This window comes from Acipenser ruthenus, chromosome 1, assembly GCF_902713425.1.
Source record: "Acipenser ruthenus chromosome 1, fAciRut3.2 maternal haplotype, whole genome shotgun sequence".
NCBI classification, from domain to species: Eukaryota; Metazoa; Chordata; class Actinopteri; order Acipenseriformes; family Acipenseridae; genus Acipenser; species Acipenser ruthenus.
The window spans coordinates 39336330-39354744 of record NC_081189.1 but is presented as its reverse complement, the minus strand read 5'-3'; the positions used below and the strand labels follow the sequence as shown (position 1 = coordinate 39354744).

At 38.7% G+C, this 18415-nt stretch overlaps 1 protein-coding gene across 2 annotated transcripts in view; it reads right to left on the bottom strand.

Annotated features, from left to right (window-relative positions):
- Positions 1-5495: 5495 nt before the first annotated feature.
- The window catches only part of LOC117420635 (pikachurin-like), a 72175-nt gene continuing 59255 nt past the window's right edge, over positions 5496-18415 (bottom strand). Inside the window, exons 16-24 of one of the 2 annotated variants that reach the window (XM_034034137.3) lie at positions 14460-14571; positions 13836-13952; positions 13454-13634; positions 12152-12175; positions 10919-10997; positions 10687-10830; positions 10048-10131; positions 9180-9286; positions 5496-6631 (exon numbers count right to left, since the gene is read on the bottom strand). In XM_034034137.3, the coding sequence (XP_033890028.3) occupies positions 6477-6631; positions 9180-9286; positions 10048-10131; positions 10687-10830; positions 10919-10997; positions 12152-12175; positions 13454-13634; positions 13836-13952; positions 14460-14571 (1003 nt within the window). In that variant the 3' untranslated portion in view covers positions 5496-6476. The remainder of the gene's footprint in view (positions 6632-9179; positions 9287-10047; positions 10132-10686; positions 10831-10918; positions 10998-12151; positions 12176-13453; positions 13635-13835; positions 13953-14459; positions 14572-18415) is intronic. The other variant, XM_059024997.1, reaches the window with a different exon arrangement.

The following is an 18415-nucleotide window of genomic DNA, read 5'->3' as shown; positions in this document are numbered from 1 at the left end:
CCCTTGATATTGAAATGTGGATATACTAACACCCCAGCGCCGTCAACATCCTTACCTTCAATGGACCGGACCTGCCCCCAAGCGTGCACCAGTGACGGGTCATTATGTTGGCCCCACACTAGGTCCGCACTTGAGTACCACGGGTCCGGTACATTGAGAGGGGCTGGAATAACCTCTGCCCTAGTCGGCCCAGTAACCTCGCTCTCTCGGTCACACTGCATTCCCACTCCCTTCGACTGGCGTTTGTTACCATTGCAGCACTCTCCCACCAGACCCCAGCCTTGTCTCAACAACGCTCCCTCCCATTTCGCGGTCCGTCTCTCCTTATTTGTTTTTCTAGGACGGAAAAGAGGGGAAAACATTTCCGTGTGAAAAGGAAACGCATCACCAATCCGTTCCTTCTTGTTTCTGCCACGTTTACATGTGTGGCTGAGACTGCCATTATTTGCATCAATTCTTTGAATTTTGGCCAGTCTCGGCCCAGAATAACTGGGTGTGGCAACCTTTCCGCCACCCCGACAACAAGGTGACGTTTTATCGGTCCTACCGATAAATATACTTTTAATGTGGGGTATGCCGCCGTGTCTCCATGGATACAGGAGATGGTCACCTGACCTCGTGGCCGCCACGACACACCGCCCAGGAGAGCTGTCCTAATCAAGGTTTGCTCACACCCTGTGTCCACTAATGCGCGGGTTTTCACATTCCCTAAAACAACATTAATCAAGCAAGGCCCCTCCCGACCATTTTCCCCGCGCTTACCAGTTTCAGGTGCCCAATTGCATGCGGCCACGTCACACTCCATGGCAGCGGGGCATGACCTGGCCAGATGTCCCGGCTGGTGGCACCTAAAACAGATAGGAGGGATAGAAGGGGCATAGGTTAGAAATCTGTCCCGCTGCTGGTATGGCAACGGGGCAGGGGCAGCACCTCTACCCCAGCTGGGGGCCAACCTTGGTCTCCATGGGGAGGAGGCAAGGGGGCCCAATGGGGTCGGTGCTCTAGGAGGTCTAGGTCCCGGGAACAAGGGTGGTGGTGGTGTTGGAGGAGAGGGAGGGAGAGGTCGGCTGCTCCGAAGGGCAGGGGCGGACAGGATTCCTACCCGGACAGAAGTCAGGGAGTCTTCGAAGTCTTCCGCCAATTTGACCGCCTCCTCCAGGGTGTCGGGGTTGTGGCACCGTATCCACGCCTGGGTCTCAGCGCCGACCACATGGCAGAACTGCTCTACCACAATGGCTTCCCCCATTTGCTGGGCGGTCTTCTTCCCAGGGGTCAGCCAATGCACCATGTGGTCGCACAACCGCTCTGCAACCACCCAGGTCGTACTCGGTGGCGTGATGGTCATTCATAGCTTGGTAGGCTGCCTGAGCCTCCCCGATCAGGCAGGGTCCCAACTTGCTGGCCCAGAACTCCCGCGGCCAAGCCGCCGCGGTAGCCAGCCGCTCGAACGCCACCAAATACGCCTCCGGGTCTTTCTCCGCCGACATCTTCATTGCCCGTGCCTTCGGGGGCGACATCAGCGGTGTTGTGGTAGGGGTCGTCGCTGCAGCAACGGCCAGCCCTACCCGTTCAATGATCGCCGTGTAGAGCTCCTCCCTCCTTCTCTCCTCTGCGTCGCATCTGCTCTCCAGCGCCTGCAGCAGCTCCGCCAGCGCGTTGTGGTCCATAGTCCCGTGTTCTGACACCACGTGTGGCAAAGTGGCTGGTAAGGGGAACAGGTGTAGCGGTGATGCGGTGCAGGAGTGATAGGCAGACAACGGTAATCCAGTGAAAAAATGCTTTTATTTTATTTCCTGGTCTAGTGACCGTAAATAATAAGCCCCGGCAATACACAACGATGTGTAGAGCGCGGGGATGAAAAACACAGGGTACAGTCCTGAACAAAGAAACAAAAACACGTTCACCCGTCTCGGGTGCGTGCAGTCGTGCTGGTGCTGCGTGAATACACTTTATTCTGTGACAGTTCGTGATGTGGTGATCCGGCTTGTGCTGGCCCACTGCGACAGCTCCGGATGTGCTTTAGCTGTCTGGTGATTTCAAAAACACAGACAGTTATTTTACAGAGACAAACAAACTCAAACACACACACACGCAACTCTTTACAGAGTAATAGAGTAGCTCTCTATTACGTCCTTCTCGGTCCTTGGCTTAACCCAAACGAAGGAAAAGAACATCGTTACCCTGGCCCCTATATGTAATCCCGCATGATATCTAGGTAAACGGTTGCAGCTGCCTTATTACTTGAAGCCCCTTGTTTACCTGTCAAATCAATACGGTCTTACAACAGAGTCTCACGTCTTTCCAGGTTGACCCACTTCCCGGTCCCGGAAACGAACTGTCAGGCCAGCCCTTCCTGATACTTCTCCTCCCGTTCTTTAGCGCCATCACAGGTCGGGAGGAAGATTTATCACCAGAACTCATTGTATTTCTGTCACAGAACCTTATGGGTTTCACTAGGGGGACACACTCCAAAAGTAGAGTTGTTTAGTTTACTGCATTACATTGACAGGACGTTACTTCCTTTTTCCTGTCTTGTTGATCGGAGAGATCTAAGATGGTCATGTGAGAGAAAGCTGAACTGTTGCAAGAGATGGTAATTACAAGGCTCTATGTTTAGATTTTTAACTACTGGCCCTTGGGCCACTGAGCTACTGTTTTTACCGGCCCGGATACAATTTTATCTGGCCCAATATATTTATATTTTTTTCATGATGGTTTTTATTTTCAGTATGTTTCTAACTGTGCATGGTAACCAAAGAGAGCCCATGTCTCAAAGGTGTCTAAACGAAGCCTTTCAATATACTGTATGTTACTTCAGCCATTTAACATGCACACATGTGTTTGTCAGAAAATGAAAAAAATTTTTAACAAGCAAACATGCAACTGAGCTGTTACCATATGGTCGCAGCATCGCTAAAATTGAATTATAATAATCCTAATTAGGGATGGGTCAGTGTAGCCGAATACACGATTACACGAAAATAAAAAAAAAAACAATTCGAATAGCATATTACACATTCGAGTACACAAAAAAGCCTTATACATTAACTTCTAGTAGAAGCAAACACGTCTTATTTATTTTTTTAATACTGACGCTTAACAAGTGTTATGTCAGTTTTAAACCAGTTATTTGCATATTAAACATAAGGACCCTAATTAATTATGCAATGCTTGTAATAGAAACATTCTAAAGTATTCTGTTTGAAATTGGTGCCAATTGTATTGCCTTGTTTTAAGCTAATGTTAACAGATCCCTGCATGAGTTCCACTGTAATGACTGTACACAGCAGCTTCTGCAGCTGTTGCTAGCCAGTCGTGAAACAGCTTCCGGGAGCATGGCATCGGCGAACTATGAATGTGTGAACTGAAATAAAATAATGTACATAGCAAGTGCTAAAAGAAGTAATCCAAACTTGGGTAACATTGAATTAGAAATGTAATTTAATGTTATGATGAATATAAAGACATACTAAATGTTAAGCAGAACCCAGTGACTAAGGCAAGATACTTGGAGTTTGAAAGGAGTTATTTTTTTAACTCTGGACTGCAGTTCAATATAAAACATCTACTGTTGACTTTCTGTGAATAGATGGAGTAAGATCAACATTTGCACTGAACATTAAAAGTACAACCAGGTATCCTTGTTTTAAATTATTTACGGTTTATTGAATAAACAAAGTAACTTGACTTAGATTCATCTGATGTCAGTACTTGATGGTTAGTTGTAATTAGTAATGTTAAACTATTGTAATGTTTGAATGCATTTTCTATTTTGGCCAGGTTACAATATTTACACTTAAGATTATTTTATAAATATTATTTGTTAGAATTGAACAGATGTAGGATATTTAGGTTGCTATATGATAAGTGTTTTATTGTGCATACACTACAGCAAAAATTATTATTTGATGGTTTGCACAATATTATGCTACTGTTGCTTTAATTGGAAGAGATACGCTGTGGCATTGCTGCTCATTGAGTTCTGTATTTTAATTCAGTAAACAAAAGAAAAAACATGTGCCTAAGGAAATAGGGTATTGAACGAAGAAATCTTGTCTTGGACATTGTTTGTACACTTTGTGAACCCGGCTAAACTTTACCGGCTTACACTTATGCTGTCTGCTTGTACACACGCATTTGCCTTAGCATAAGGTAAGGGACCCGAGTTTGGGTAATTGAATACACAAAAGTGTTGCACCCTGTGTATTCAAATAGGAAACTATTCGAAATTTCCATCCCTAATCCTAATAATAAACACTTTTAAAACAACATTCATAATAGAAAATAATAATAATCCTTCTCAGAGCGTTGTCACTTGTGTAGCCTCTCCCAAGTCAGCACCAATCTTGCTGAGTGATACCAACGAGTCCTGGAAAGATTGTGAATGGCATTTTTGATCTGAACACATCGGATCCCAAATCAAAAAGTTAGACAATTCGATTGCGTATCTGGGTGTCGATGAGACTGGATATGATGTAAACAAAATGTTGAATTCACGACAAATAAAGCTGCTGTTTTATCAGCAAGTCTGGGAAACAGATGCCAAACAAGGCAGAACATTAACTTTTTTTTCACTGTCATAATGGAACCAGATGAAGCCTCCACTCTAAATGTTAGTTCAATTTTTTTTTTTTTTCATAATTACTTTCTTATTGGTTTCGGCAGTTTTCTTTTGGCTTATTGGTTGCTAAGTTGTAGAAAACCCGATTTGTAAAAGATTTGCCATGTCACAGGAACGTGTACCAACACAGCACTTTGGTACGCAGTCTCAGAGTCTGACTGTACAATAAATATGAGGTGCGGCAGGAAAGTTAGGATTAGTTCATAGTTATGTTTTTAAAAAATGGTTTGTAAATTCGTTTTCAGCTTTTTAGCACACTGGCCCATTTTCCTGGATTCATAAAATGGAAGCCATGTGCACTAAATATATTATACTAGTTAAATGTAACCGGCCCAGTCGAGCCTGTGGTGCTTCATAACTACAGGCCCCGGGCTGCCAGGCCATGGTTAATGTCAAACCCTGAATTGTAAAAGAATAAAAAGCCTATTTCTGGTTAAATAAAACTCATTTCACTGATTAGCGTTTGCATCAGAGTCCTTAATAAATACCCACGCTTACACTAGCATTCACCTGAAACAGAGTGTGCCAAAATGTCAAATTCAGAAAACAAAAGCTTGCTTTGTTTTGAATCGATGCTGTCGGTATCAGGTGATTACAAGGGTTATTGTATTAAACTTTCACAACCTTGCACTAGATCTCTATCTACAGAATGTACAAAACAATGTTTTATAGATATTCATTAATGGCTCCAACATTTGGTATTGTCACTGAGAGAATCCACTTCTGCTTGTCTCAACTTCTCTTAAATAGTTTAAAGGGAATTCAATTCACACATAACAATATGCATTGCAGCTTTTCAATGGATCGTAGCTAGTACGTAAAAGCAAGGCAGTAGGAGTAGTTACATGTTATATTAAGAAGTTTAAACAAATGATAAAGGGTTGTATTAAATTTCAGTTTAATTTTTTAAAACTGAAAAGCATCATATATTTACATATTCAAGAGTAGACATAATTTATAAAATTGTGTGTGCCAGGGAAAACAAAAAAACATCAATCACAAATATACAGTACACTTTGACAAAAGTCCTAAAACAAATTCAAAAGAACTAGGTAATTTATTGTTTACATACGTGAAGTAATGATGTTTTTTTTTTTTTTTAATGTTTAAAATAATTGTATTTTATTTTATATATATAATATCTCCATAACCTGCAAGCATCCTGGGTTACGAAACAACGTCTGTGATCTTAACTAGATATTCAAAGTTCCTGCGACAAACACAAAGTGATATTCTCTATATATTTACTGTAAAATATAAAATGACCCACTTTGATCTCCTGTATGTATCCGTAAGGTTCAACTTATGACTCGATTGTTTTCTTTCCTATTCCTGCTATGGTATTTGGCAGGTCCTACTTTGTTCAAGAACTAAATCTGGATATTTTCTATGGGGATTAAACTGATCTGACCATAGAACATTAAATCTACAATTGGATGGTACAGTATTTACACCTTGATACAGTAGTTCCATAGGGTATCAAGCAACTTTCAAAAAGTTAGAACCTTTTTTCTGGTGACAGACAGGGTCAATTAAGAGGCATGTAGTCTTATAGTGTGCTGGTGCTGTGTTCTTCCAAACAGGCTTTTACTGTACCTTAATTCTTCTAAAGAGCAGAACAAGTACTCACAGATGGTCTCAGGTTTAGAAATACTCTAAGGTGTCTTTGGTTAACAGAATATCTACAAAAAGAAAGTGACGAAGCAAAACTATCACTAGATGTTGTCCTTGAGAACTATAGAGAAACCCACAAACTGGTTTCAGAGCACCCATGTACTGGAGTGCAGACCAGTGCACTGGGTCCTCATGTTTTTGGTCCCACAAGTAAGAGTCCCAAAGCAACCTGGGACAGCTGCTACTTGTTCCCACAAGTATTTATGTTTTTCCCATCTGCGGCATCCTCCACCAGGGATATGTGGTAATCCGTAGACAGAGTGAAGTGGGATATGCACCCCACCAGGCCTCGCATGTACTGTCGGTTTGTGTGTAGCGCTATCTCCTTCATTCCTCCTGGGAAACAAGAACATAGAGGCGGTTAACATCCGGCTTCAATTACATGCTGTTATCGGTACATCAAATTTTAGACCAATGAAGAAACTACGCGAAAAGTACTATTGACTAAAATGTTATTATTATTTATTTCTTAGCACACACCCTTATCCAGGGCGACTTACAATTGTTACAAGATATCTTTACATGCAATATTACAAGATATTTTTACAGACAATTACCCATTTATACAGTTGGGTTTTTACTGGAGCAATCTAGGTAAAGTATCTTGCTTAAGGGTACAGCAGCAGTGTCCTCCATCTGGGATTGAACCCACAACCCTCCAGTCAAGAGTCCAAAGCCCTAACCACTACTCCACACTGTTGCCCTATATGCTCAGCTGTTACCATAGACACGGTCTGAAGGGACATGGAAGCTCTGACTAGCACTTGCGCAGATTTATAATTTGAAGCGAGTGGCTTGGGAATTGAAATTGTGATGGAAGACGAGACGTTTGTTTAGAAAATGCCAGCGTATACCAATTAAACAACACTGCAAAGAATTTGAGCATGAGCAACTGTCAGCTGGAATGGGAGTCAAAAGATACTGTCATTAACATTAGCCGTTTATTGCTTTTTGGGAAAATATGGCTTGTTTGCGTGTATATTTTGTATTAGTATGCTAATTCTTTGTTTTATTTCAACTGAAGCAAATGCTGTTATGGATTTGAATGAATGAATGAATGAATGACTCTGCTTTTGTTTAAATACTGAGAAACCCAAGCTTGTTGTATACTGCTTCAGTGCAATGGGATTGAAACACAAATCATTTTTTTTTTTTTAATGGGTATATTGCAGTATGTGCAATTTTTATGACAGTCCCACAATATATATATTTTTTAATCTTATTGTAGTTTTATAGAGGGTATGGGCATTATTTACTGTAAATAAGCAGTTCATTAAAGAGTGGCGGACTGTACGTTACTGTAACTAAATTATTTTTCTGTGCGAGGTATCTTTGTCAAAATGTAAAAAAAAAATTGGATAATGTTTAATAAAAAATATATATGTAGTTAAAACATCATATATACTATACTATTATTGATATACATCTGTTTGGGTTGTTTTATTAATGTGTGTCTAATAAAACGGCATTTGTGAAAAATAAAATGAAAAATTATAAAAAAATAAAAAATAAAATTCACGGGCCTCATTATAAGGATCAAAATTGCTGAAGCTACGGTTCTGTAGGAATGCTTGTATATATTATATATATATACATGCGTAAAATACATATGCAGTCAAAAAATGTTTAGCAAATAAGACAAGGATAGTACACAGAGCTTTCTTAGGGAATGTGTGTTTTTTTTTTTGTTTTTTTTAAATTTGTGTAATGTTATTTCGTTTTTTGTTTGGTTTCCCGTAGTTTTTTTTTTTTTTTTTGGCTGGAAGGACTTAATGATTTATAATTATTTTTCAAATATTGCCTTATCAATGTCATCATCTTGTTTGCTTCCCATCAGCAGCCACTGAGTGCCCAACCAATGCTATACCCACAACAAAAAGTTAGAATACTCCACATATTGGACTAGTTCCTGGCAGGGAAACTTTCGGATTGAGAGGTCATGGGAATTTTTGCAAGACCTTCTGGGATACAGGCTGGTGGCTGGGAGTTTGATAAATATACAACGGCTATGCTTGACTTACAGCTTTTACTATTGCATTTTCACCAGATTAAAACTCTGTAGCTAATTGTGTTTACCACCAAACAAACCAAGATCACAGAAGATCATCTAATTATTTGGAAAGTCATGCATAAACTGCATATTTATGTAAAGAATTGTGCGTGTAACACTGTGACGAGGAGAGAAGGAATCTCAGGATGGGCCGACTCGATTGTAGGTCAGCCATCTTGGAGAAAGGGCATAGTTGTAAGACTGCTAAACAAATCTATTGTGATCAGCTGTGGGGCACGCAGCGATTGGATAGAGTGGGGTGTCGTGCTGATCGCCGGAGCACTATTGTTTTGTTTTGTACAGAGTTCGAGTAGGACTGGGAGCTGTCACCACTGAGTCAGCACATACACCCGAGAGCACCACTACCTCTACACACACAACACAAGCACATACCATTGCTGGTACAGGGGGTGGATTTAATATTCCTTGTTATTAAATACGGACATTTTGCAACTGTATTTGCTGTTTGGACATTCACTTCTTCCCCACACCACTCACCTCCTGACAAACACATTAAAAAAAATCTTGAATATGCTATGAAAACACACTAGTTTAAGTAAACATGCTGGGCGTATAACAGGGCATACACATTTGGCTTTTTCAAGGTTTTAAACATTTGGTGGAGATATAAAAATAGCCCATTATTAAGTTTTCATTGAAGGCCAATAGAAATACATGAGGCACAGTAAAGAGAAAACACCATGTAAACTTCCCACAAATGCATTAAGGTTAGGTGGAAGTGTTTGGAACTAGCAGACTTGCCTGCAGAGGTGAAACGTGGACCTATGTACAGTACTGTGTGCATACATGCGCTGAGTATTTACAGGAGCTTACCAACATAGAGGTCACCACCGTTTATGTTTAGCTGCCGCATCATCCCCGCCGATTTCCCCGTTTTGGCGCCGTAGTCATTCACAGTCAGCTTCCCAGACTGTCCATCCCTGAGATAGAGAGCAGACATTCATTAGTCTCCTCCATTCCATTTATTAAACTGTCAGGGACCGATAAGGAGGAGGTTCACTGAATCTATCATATATTGCTAAGGCATTTATCTCCACTGAGGTCTTTATCTTCCAATGTCAAATTCTGAACTATGACAATACAAACCTCTTTTGCAATAAAAGATTTACGCTTATTAAATTCAGCATGATATGTTATTGGTGGCTAAACATCATGTTACATCAACAGTAGTGTGGTGTTGCTTGTAAGTACTGTACATACTGTGTCAACCCATTTACTTTCTGGATCTCACAAATGAGTAAATGGAATACAATTCTCTTTGTCGAAGCAGTTTTTTGGACATGGTCACATTTATGTATTTGTCATAAGATCAAGAACATTGTAATTTCTCGGTTTTAAAATGTATTCCAAAATGTAAAATATAAGAACATTGAAGTGCAGACATATCAAATGGAAGGTTGATAGCACAGGCTATAATTACTTTAGTTGGTACCAATACGCCAGCAAACATTTACACAAGAGGACAGCTCTGTGGACTACAAGTGAGTTTGGGGTTTGGGGTTCTATAAATCTGTTGAGTTTAGGTTTGATAGACCCACAGGGAAGGTGAGGATGGGGTGATTATCTATATAGGGTGCCATAGTTCTGTAATTTGATTTGATTGTAACATAACATATATGTTATTTACTGAAGATCCAGGACTAATTCTTAATACCATATGACAGAAATCAAGATTACTTACCGGACTGCCTTTACCCGGTGCCATCTACCATCATGGAAGGACCCATTCACTATGATGGTGGCAATCCCACTGCCCAGATTATAGCTATAGGAAAAACCAATACACTTCTGTTATGTACTAATTCACCAACACTTTTCAGCAATTCCCACTAACCATAGCTCTAACTTTTCAGCAAGGCTCTTCAGGTGTGGTTCCAATATTAACCTGAGAATTTCTCAGGAGTACAGTTCCAGTAAAATTCAGATGAAAATTCTTCTCCAAACATAAATCTTAGAACTTGATTCTGATACATATTACCCTAACATTGTGTATAGTGAACTACACCATTTAATTTAAAGTTTCTTACACTGTTAACATACCTATCTGGTCCTGTGTAACACTGTTTCGCTTTTGTTTTTGTATCCAAAACAAAGCATAATCTTCTGAAAGCATTTATGTGGCCTCAGAAAGTGGTTTTATGTTTTTGTTAGCAATTGCATTGGAGTATCTTCACTGAAATCTCCAGATAATGGTTTAGAGTTACTGCTTTCAAATATGAATAATAGATACAATAAAAGTGGTGTTTTTTTTTTCTAGTGGGAAATTATGAAACAACTGTCAACACTGGAGTATATAAAACAAAAACAGACACGAACGAACCTGAAGACGAGGGCTCCGTCCTGGAGTCCGAGGGAGATGTAGTCGCTGTTGTGCCTCATGGGGCTGTCTCCTCTCCACAGTAACAAGCCGTCCTTCACCGTGGTCTTAAACCTCATGAACAGGTTTGACAGCGAGCCTGACACCCTGTACAGAAACAGCACATTGTTAATCTATTACCAAGTGAAAGGAAACTTCAATATGTGCAGGTAATCATTAAACTCCGATCCTTTACCTTTTCAGGATGTCTTTGTTGTCATAGGTAAGGTAACTGCGGCCGATGAACTGGGGGATTTTAATGGCTTCATTGATTACTGTGAATGAAACATGATTTTTGTTATTTTTTATTTAAGGCATTTCCTTTCAGCATCCACAAGGTGGCAGACAATGGAAGGTTTTCTCAAACGCATTCAGTAGCATGCTTTTCTGTCCTGAGAAGCTTTGGTAAGCTATTAAAATAATGGCCACAAATGCATTTGTATTTCATTGTTCTCAAGGTATACAGAGATCAGAAAACAGGGGTCACAGATTGATACTGCATTCAAGAAGAGAACCTTAAAAGCACCAGCTTGGAAATAACATTTATTTGTGCCATTATTATATTGTGTAACCATTTTAATTTACATTCTCTCCCTGCAGGCGTGGCAAATTTAAGGAATTATTATTATTATTTTTTTAATGTTAACAAGCTTTAATACATGAATACTATAGGGAAGATATACACTTCCCTTATTACTAGTTATTAACTAAAGTCCTGAAGTTGGGGAAAGGTGTTCAAATCAGACATCATTGTTGCCAAAAATTTTCAGAGCAAACAGTGCTTGCCAACATTGCAATGGTTTGAAGACTTAAAAAATGAGATGATACGTCTCTTGTGGCACACGTTAGGGAAATCACTTCTCAGTACATGCTAAGCAATAACACAACACTGTCTAGTCAAGTAAGTAGGGCTCGACCTTTTTGGTTTTTATTTTCCAAATCTCTACCTTCCTTTAAATGTCAATTAGTAGTTGTTAAACTGTCTCTGCAGCCTAATAAAGAGAAAACTACAAATTAAAGACTGGGTTTAAGATTAGTTTTTTTTTTCTTTGCTACAAATCAAATAGATTTTAAATGATGGACTTGCTATCAGTGTACACTCCGTACTGGGTATTTTATTCTGAAAACAAAACATTTCAGGACTCTATTAAATGAGTGAAAATAACAAAAGCACAACGATAAACTAGGCAACTGCAAGAATGGACTGCAATTAGGATAAGGGATGAGCAATTAATGTAATTTGTCATCTCTGTTGAAATAAAAAAAATAAGGCGAAACAGATTCAGGCTCAGTCAAAACAAGTGGCATTGTTTTGTAATTCATAGCTTTTTCTGAATTTAATTAGGATACAGAATTAGTCATATGATCAAAAATAAAACCCCAAAACTTCAGGGTCTACAGGTAAGCAATATCGCACAGTAAAACTTACTGTTCCGGCAGTAACTTCCACATTCTGTGTAAAGGCAGCACAAAGTAGAAAAAAGAAACAAGGTGAAAAGCATTGTTTTAACTATTTTTAAATCTTTATTTCTCCTACCCTTTATACTGGACAATCTAGTTATCTATAATGTGAGTTCATCCTACTTCAACATATAAAGGTCAAATGCAAACACTTAGACCTGCCTGAATATCCCAGAACGTAATATTACATGACAGAATACATTTGTCACTAACCCCTAGTCATATCCATAGCCTCTATTAAACTCCATACTTGTCTCATTGGATTTGAGCACAATCAAATCTTTTATTATTTTGCACGAGATCAGCTCAGATCCTAATCATGCTCTTAGTTCTCAAGCTGGGGCTGCTGTTGCTGTCATAAGAATCACTCAAAGGCCTTTTTCAGGCACTATGACAGTAGTTCCTGGATTCTCAGTGGCTTTAAACAATATAATGCCTTCTGAAAAGGAGAAACACCAAAAGACACACATCTATATATAGTGTAGTGTGTAATCTAGCCATAAAAGCATCTTGGGTTTTCACAGTCTGAAAGAATTGCTACTATTTTCTATATTTTTGAAGTATCTTTTAAGGGGATCTAAAAATCTATTGCATTATACTGGTAGATCTTTTAAAGGTACAGTGAATGCTTTCACTAAGAGAGAGCTATTTTAGCACTAAGTAACATAAATAATGAGTTTTATATAAAGTAATTGCATATTATTATTATTTGTTTATTTAGCAGACGCCTTTATCCAAGGCGACTTACAGAGACTAGGGCGTGCGAACTATGCATTTACAATTACATCTCACGAAAGACGGAACACAAGCAGGTTAAGTGACTTGCTCAGGGTCACACAATGAGTCCGTGGCTGAGGTGGGATTTGAATCGGGGACCTCCTAGTTACAAGCCCTTTTCTTTAACCACTGGACCACACAGCCTTTATCAGCAGTTGATGAATGTAGATGTTCTCAACTACAGTTCCACAAGTTGCAGGAACAGAATAGATAACTTTTAATACAAAGTTTAAAGAAAAGGTACATTTTCCCTGTAATGGAACTTAACTAAGAAAATCACACAAGAGGAAGTCAATGTCATGGTCACCAAAACATTTAGCATGCAGTGTTGAAAATGTACTGCAAATATGAAATCAATACCTTAAATTGTCTGTGTCATATGAGGTGAAAAAATATTCAGTGAATAAGATCAGTGCTTGTCATTTTGCTATTAAGGCCTAAACTAAGGCCTGAGCAACACAATGCTGTATGGTGCTGTGAGCTGGATATGTACCTTTCTGGCAGTGCTCCCCGTCGAAGCCCAAAGGGCAATCACACTCATACCGGTCCCTCTTGGGTTTGCAGGATCCTCCATTGGCACAGGGGTTATCCACACAAGGATGGGCAGCATTCTCCACATTGACTCCTGAAGCAAAGTCCTGATTTAACTGGATTGTCCGGTCATTCAGGATGACCTGTGTGAACGTACAGAAAATGAGATAGAGCTCTGCTAAAAGAACAACATGAAACAACAGCAAACTAAAATATACGACAGACACACATGTTGGTCTCATCATCTAGTTTCTGTTATTCTGGACAACCCAATTATCAATAAAGATCAGATGTTAAACAGAAGGGAAACAACTGTACATGATATGAATAAACAAATACAGTACCTTCTGAATGCTTCCACTGAAAGGCTTCAGGACTCCGGAATTCTTCTTGACACTATCATAGTCTGGAAAGCCACCGATGTAGATTTGGGTGTTACACTTGATCTGAGTGAAGGCGCCCTGTGAGACAAGAGCACAAGAGTCAATCCATCTAGATAAGCTGCTTCTTAAAAGTTATGAGCATGGAAATAACATCATTGTCTTGTTTTGTTACCAAAATATCTGCAATGTCAATGCAGTAGTAGGACGAGCCGATGAACAACCACTGCACTGCAGTACTGCGGTACCACATAGGAATTGCACAGTGAGCAATACAATATTTTGCTTATGTTGCTTAAATGCTAATGGTTCTTTTAGGGTTTCTTCTGGGAGGTACACTGTTATCATATTGGCATTCCAGCTTTTATATGAAGGTGTTCTTTGTAATTGTGAAAATCTACTGCAGTTTAACATGTGCTTGCATGTGCTAATTAAGGCATAACTGTAAAAACTGAATTTTATTTTGTGAACCAGAACAACGATCCACAGGGGCATAATGTAAGGGAAATGGCAAACGGTTTCTAAGAAATGAGGCTTTGGCAGGGCGGCTGTGGCGGCTAGGTGTTAGTGTATGTGTTTTCTATTTACCTCTGCCATTCCCTCTTCTGGATTCTGGTTATCGACCTGCAGAATGCCGTTCTTGGCTGTGCGTGACACTCGCAGCTTGTGCCACCTGTTCAGGCTGACAGGCTCCTCACTCCTGTGGCGGGAAAAAAAAATATTGACTGATCTGCATTTGAAAACTAGTAGGTTAGCTGTAGCCTCAAATCTGTGTAAATTATAATATATATATATATATATATATATATATATATATATTATGGATGTCAAGACATTAAAAAAAAAATTATTGCGATTTGCGATTAAAATCTTAGTTAATCTTGGTTTTAAATTGCATATTTAATTGATATTAATTACTGCATCCATCTCATTCAAGTTTGTTTTATTACTGATGTTATTATTATTATTATTATTATTATTATTATTATTATTATTATTATTATTATTATTATTAATAAAGTTCTTCTTATTATTATTATCTATAAGGCCTTACATGGCTTTGGACCTTCTTATTTTCAAGATCTGCTGACCCCTTATGTCCCTGGTCATTCCGAGATCGGAAAATGCTAGTCTTCTGACAGTCCCGAAAATATGTTTGAATCAGAGCCAGGGCATTTAGTTATAATGCCCCTTGTCTTTGGAACTTGCTCCTGATTAATATCAGAAATGCTAGCACAACTGAAGCTTTTAAATCCTGTTTGAAAACATATTTGTTTGGGTCTGTTTATTTGTAGCTGGATTATATATTAGACACAGGCTTTTTTTATATTTCTTTTGTAAAGCGCCCTGGAATGCTTGCATGAAGAGCGCTATATAAGTGAAATGTGTATTGTATTGTCACTGTATTATTATTATTGTTATTATTATTATTATTAGTAGTAGTAGTAGTAGTAGTAGTAGCAGTAGTAGTAGTATTATCATCCAAAAAACCACCCATTATAAAAAAAACACGTTGTCCTATTTCTGGATTAATATTGTTGCCCTGTGGCAGAGCAGGGCTCTGCCCTTAGAAATACTGGCAGGGAAGGAGTTAAATTCTCCTCCCTGCCCAGGTTGATTGTGTCAGGTGGGAGCAATCGGTTAATTAATTATCCAATTATGGACTTGGCCACCTGGCATAAAAGGAGGCCTCAGCCTCCCAGTTGAGGGAGAGTTCTGGAAGGAGAAGAAGAGTGGTTTTGTTTGTGCTGTGTTGAAACCAGTGAAGGCAACGCCCAGCCTGGAAGCTTTATTTTGTAAGTTTTGTTTTGTGTTGATTGTTTTGTGGTGTTGAAACCTTTTTGTTTGGCCCTTGTGCCTATTTATTTTTGTATTTTTGTTTATTAAAAAACTTTATTTTTGAACTTTAAAACTGTCTGAGTCTCAAACCTCGGTCAATCCTGTCACATGCCCCTTTAGTTTTATATTTATTTACACAGAATTATACAGAAAAATTCTGCATTTGCTGTTAAGTTGTTTGAACCAACTGCTAGATCACAACTGAGTCAGTTTATTACTCACCTTAATGCATTTCAAACTATATACTGTATATTTTCTTATCAGTTTCCTTTAAAAGGGTATCCTTTACTGATATTTTTCATTGCCGTTTTAAAATAAAGTATTCTATTTTATTAATAATTTAAAATGGTCTAAATAAAAAAAAAACATTCATTGAGTAACGCTTATATTCTCCTTAATTGTAAATACTGTAAATTATTATACTTAGCTTGATTCATGGGCTTGCAGTGATCCTGCATTTCTAAAAGTGTACTCTGTCAAAACTGACGGGTTTCATTTGTTGTTGTGTTGTTGCTAGAAAGTGTATTTTGAGAAGTGAAAGCGTGTTTAGCACGCAGGAGGTACTTCAGATTAGATGTAGCTTATGTTTGGGATACTGAAACTCAATTTGACAGTAGATACATCAGAAATTTTAAAACAAATAAACTTCCTATTCACAAGTCCTTCCCTTTTAGTACTTTGCTCCATAATGCAGTTATCTATATGACTAACTTTCTATGCAAACGCTGACTGCACTCATTGCGTTATGTATATTAAAATGGTGCCACAGGGAATGAATTACAGTATGCTAAGAGGGTCAAGACAGAGGACTGTGATTAACGTGCGTTACAAAGAAGTATCTTCCAAGAAATGAATGCATCATGCAGATGTTAACTGTGATTAATTGGCAGTCCTAATATAGATACATACATGCATTGTGCAGGCATAATTTGTGATACAAAGTGGGTTTAATGTTTGCCTATGACAGCACATTACAAGTGCGAGAAAGAAAGAAAACTAACAGTGAATTAAAGAGCAGTGTTTTAATTTTGTACATTTAGTCGTTCTTTACATTTAAATAAATGCATATAGTTCACTACAGGACAAATAAGTTTTGTATCATTAATTGTAACGAAACAGTTTGTGTCATTATCTAAAAAAGGCATGTTCTAAATTGTCGACTGATGAGAGCCATCAATTAGGCGTTGCACTTGGTGTTTTTTTGTGTGCGTTTGTTTGAGACGAAAAATTAAGAAAAAAGACAACGTTGGTGTTTTGTAACTGAACTGTATCCTGTTAAGACCGCCCACACAGCATTTGACAGGCTGCACAAAATGTCAGTTTATCAGCCGAGATGATTATTGGTGGATCGTTGCGTTGAAAATTAATTATATCCTGCGGTTACTTAGTAAAGCCCGGCCACGGAGCATTTGACAGGCTGCACAAAAAATGACTATAAGTGGGTTTGTAAGATGATATTAAGAGAGGTAATTTCTCAAAGAATCTATGGTGCATTGTGACGGGGAGCCCCACCCCTATATATATTGTGCGCTATTTTTGTGATTTATTTTGTATTATTATTATTATTATTATTAATAATATATAGTGTTTTGTGCGGACGGCGAAAGCCAGTATTATTTGTTATTGTTTTATATATATTTTAAAAACCTCGTGAGGATGCGTGACTGATCAGCTACTGATTTATTTAACTAGCTGACAGTCACGCATCCTTATTAAACTTGTGCAGACTATGGCCGAGGGGTAATAGGATAATTAACAGCTAGTTAACCCCTCAGCCAGAATATAAAAGCCTGCAGCTGTCTGCGCTCAGGGAAGAGGGTGTTCGAGATTGGAGAACGAGTGAGGAGTTAGGAGGTAAAAGGATTAAACGAGAGTAAACAACTGCTATACGTGCTGGCTAAAAACCAGCACGATACTTGTTTGTTTGGCATTTTGTGTTTATTTACATTTTTTGTTTATTATTTAATAAAACGCTGAGCGCCGTAGCGTTTCAGTTTTGCCCCACCATTACTTGTTTTGGTTTCTGTTCTGGTCCGTGATGTCACTGCAGCTACGCACTGCAGCCATCCTTTCGCATGGCGAGTGGTTTCTGAAAAATCGTGATAATAAATAGGGTATGATATTAAGCAAGGTGATATAAAACAGGTTCACCTGTACTTGTGTGTGTTAACTTTATTCTATACATTATTAAAAGGTACAGTAATTGTTATTAATACCTGTTTGATTATCTATACAAATCGATTATGCGAACTAGTCCCAATTAGTTTGGAAAATTGACTTTCTACTGTATAAACACACACACATACAGTAGAGTTTTTAATCTTGACATTTTGTATTGTTTGCTAGTGATATGAAACTGTATTGAAAGACAATTATAAGTAATACAGAGTATTAACATAATGCCATTTACTGCAAATGTTTCATCATGCCATAATTGGAAGTTAGCCAAAGTGAGTCATTTAAAATCTTAACAGTTTTTAATTGATGTTGGTGGTGGGTTAGCAGGGCTCACTCTTTTTCATCTGAACGTTTCATTGGAAGGGGAGGGAGGGATAACTAAAAATGAGAGGGTTTTCTTTGTCTTTTTAATCAATGGTGCTGAGGATGGGTTAAAAAGTGTATAGTGCTACTGCCTCACACCCTGAGAAGGAGCGATAGGGGAACGGTGGCATGGTAGTGTGCGGAAGATGTTGACCCTGCTCTAA